The sequence below is a fragment of the Apium graveolens genome, chromosome 2, assembly GCF_009905375.1.
Source record: "Apium graveolens cultivar Ventura chromosome 2, ASM990537v1, whole genome shotgun sequence".
In the NCBI taxonomy this organism is placed as follows: Eukaryota; Viridiplantae; Streptophyta; class Magnoliopsida; order Apiales; family Apiaceae; genus Apium; species Apium graveolens.
Genome location: NC_133648.1, coordinates 44940612 through 44943750, shown reverse-complemented (window position 1 = coordinate 44943750; position 3139 = coordinate 44940612). Strand labels below are relative to the sequence as shown.

General features: G+C 36.4%; 1 protein-coding gene across 1 annotated transcript; it reads left to right on the top strand.

The window, feature by feature from the left end:
* Positions 1-297: 297 nt before the first annotated feature.
* LOC141707358 (uncharacterized) lies at positions 298-2565 on the top strand. The gene has a single exon (XM_074510481.1). The coding sequence runs from the start codon at positions 908-910 to the stop codon at positions 2324-2326; it is 1419 nt and encodes a 472-aa protein (XP_074366582.1). The 5' UTR covers positions 298-907; the 3' UTR covers positions 2327-2565.
* Positions 2566-3139: the final 574 nt, after the last annotated feature.

Genomic DNA, 3139 nt, shown 5'->3' with positions numbered 1-3139 from the left:
GGAAAAAACTGTTTTTAGCTTTTACAGAAAGTAGCTATCAGTTTCACCATCAAAACTTCTCGAAAAATTTAATTTTATATATCATATCTCAAAATATGCATAAATTAAAAAAAATCAAGCGGTCATCTAATTTTCCTGACAGCATTTTTTCCACCGACATTTTTTCTCAACAGTTTTCAACAGCACTATCCAACGTAACCTAAGTCAACAAAACCGGTCACAACCGATTCCAAACGAGTTAACAATCCCAATAATACCGAGTTGGGGCAACTGTACTCACCTTCCACAAACTCGCCACGTGTTGAAAATGAAATCAGAAATCAATCCAAACACTATTCTCCCATGTTCTTCATTAAACCCTCTCCCATATCTCCCGTTACTTCAGCTATCCATCCCTTCATTTTCAGATCTAATCTACAACTCTCTTTGTTCTTAACTATAGTCAAACACTTTCTAACTCTAATTCACTCACACCCATGTAAAAATCCCCAATTTATATCATCCAAATCTAGTGTTTATAATAATGTAGGGTTCTTGATTCGGGTATACTTATCGGGTCAAAAATGGATCCGAATGTGCTCAAGTGGAAAAGGGTACCAAGAAAAGTGTGGTTAGGGGCTCAAAATTCAATGGGATTACTCGTGGGTGGGAATCATACCTCCTCCAGGTTTTGCACTCGTTAGCTTATGTGCATTTTGTGTGTATATTCAGCTGTTTTTTTGTGAAAAAATTGAATCTTGATCACCGGTTTTGAGTTTATTGTGATAAAAATTGAATCTTGATCACTGATTTTGGGTAGATTATGATAAAAAATGAATCTTGATCACTAATTTTTAGTATATTGTGGTGGGTTTTGTGGGGTTTGGAGATTTGGGTTGAAAAAGTTGGGTTTGGGTTGTCTTGGGAAATGGGGATGGATTTTAGGGTGTTGAAATGGCAGATTCTTCGTGGGTCGTTGGCGAAACGGTTGTTTGTGAGGGCTTTGTTGTTTACATTGGCTATGGTAATCATTTCGTTTGTTCAAATGGGTAATGATATTCGAAAAGGGGAGCTGGTTTTGTTGGAATCTGGTGATTGTGGATTGGATGTTATTGTATCGGATCCGGATGTGAATGTAACCTGGTTTTGGAGACATGTGTCTACCTCTTTGTTTGGGTTTTTGGGTGGTTCAGCGAGGAAGAGAGAGGGTCAGGATTTGAGTAGGAGTGTATTCATGGAGTTTATGGAGAAGAAGATGTTGGATACCGGTGCTAAAGCGCTTTGTGTTGGGGAGAAATCGGATTTGAATGCCTTACTATTGCAAAAAATGGGACTCTCTGATGCGTCGGGTGTTCGTAGCCACCCATTTTTCTCATTGTGGAAGAAACGGTTCGTTTATGAGCTTGGTTTTGAGGGTAATTATTTTGATTTCGTGTTCTCAAGTGATCTCGACAGGGTATCTGTTCCAGCTCTTCTCGTGCTAGAGATTGAGCGTGTCTTACGTCCAGGTGGTATTGGCGCAATGCTCATTGGTACTTCAGCTTTCTATCCGGGTAGCTCAGTAAGGTCTACTACTCCTGTCTCATCATTTTTAAAGAGCTCTAATGTTGTGAGTACATGCGGTATTGGCTCATTTACACTTGTCACGTTTAAGAAAAGATTTAACAATGTTGCTCTATTTGAGCATTATCGGCTTCCTGACAATTGCCCATCAATTAAAACTAACAAACCATATATAAAATACATAGAACCTCTAGCTGTCAACCAATTGGGACAGCTAGAAAGTGGAATTTCTTATTTATCCAAATTTATAAACATTTCCTCAAAAGGGAGGGTGGTTTATATTAATGTTGGTGCGGGAAAATTGGTCAACTCTAGCATCACAGAAATCTTAGAGCCAAATTACCATGTTCCGCTGCAAGCTTTAGATATCTACGTTCTTGATCACAATGCTTCTGCTCTTTTGCTATATGTGCAAAAAGCGGGTATTACTTTTGTATACCACCCAGACCTTGTTGATTATACGGTTCCTGGACTTGTATCAAATGAAGAATTGAGTGCACCTCGTGAGGTAGATGAATTTGAATTTATTCATTGGTTCAAAGAAACTGTAACAGAAGGTGACTTCGTTGTCCTTATGATGAATGCACGAGCGGCAGAGCTTAAAATTCTCTTTGAATTATTTGAAAGTGGAGCAATATGCCATGTCGATGAACTCTTTCTTCAGTGTTCAGATACTGCAGACTGCAAAGATACTGTATGCGGGGACTGTAGAAGCCTCTTCAAAGGCCTTAGAAATAGTGGCGTCTATTCCCATCAGTGGTGGGAGCCTGGAACTATCTTCTGAATGTGATTGGTTTGGACGCCTGTATGTTTCTAGTTTATTGCTAGAATAAATTGAGGTGAATTGTTGGATTGCAGTTATAATCTAGCAGCACACCTCTGTTTAACTGCATTTATTTACTTGTTTTATGTCTTAATTTGTATTCTTTAGGTCCTTCATGGAGAAGGTCCGAAAGTAACATCTACTTATGCCAGTTTATCAACATTTAACATAGTGTTGGTTTATAATTTTTGAAAGCCAAATTTAAGTTTGACAGTAAATTACGTATTATTAATTTATCATTTTATAATTTTAAACATTATATTAATAATAAATCATATAGTATATACTTTCCAATGTAGACTCCATTTGCCCTATGAACTATAAGTCAAAATAAGTCACGTTAATTGGACTTTAAAGTTTTATAAAAAAATTGGCCAAATCTCACAATTTGGAGTTAAATTTCCTAAAATATCAAAATTTCAGCGTAGTGACCTTAATCGCGTGAAAACGCAACTAGATAACGCGTTTATCACATTTTCAAATAACAACTGTTTTCTTGTCGCGCCTCGAAGGGGGGCTTTGAATTTTTGAAAGTAACGTATTTTAAGAATTCGTTGAATTTTTGAAAGTAACGTATTTTAAGAATTCGTTGAACTTGAATACACCCCTACCAAACATGCGTTTCGGTGGTAAACGCATCATTAAAATGCTTTTTCAAGATTTTACTATTTTTCTATTTTTTGAAAAAATTATATTTTAAAATTGAGAAAAGTGCAAAATATAATTGCGTTTCTTAAAAATGCATATAAAAATAGGGTTTTATGAGTGATAGAA

Excerpts from the sequence above, each read along its gene's own strand:
- LOC141707358 (XM_074510481.1), top strand. The coding sequence starts at position 908 with ATGGGGATGGATTTTAGGGTGTTGAAATGGCAGATTCTTCGTGGGTCG.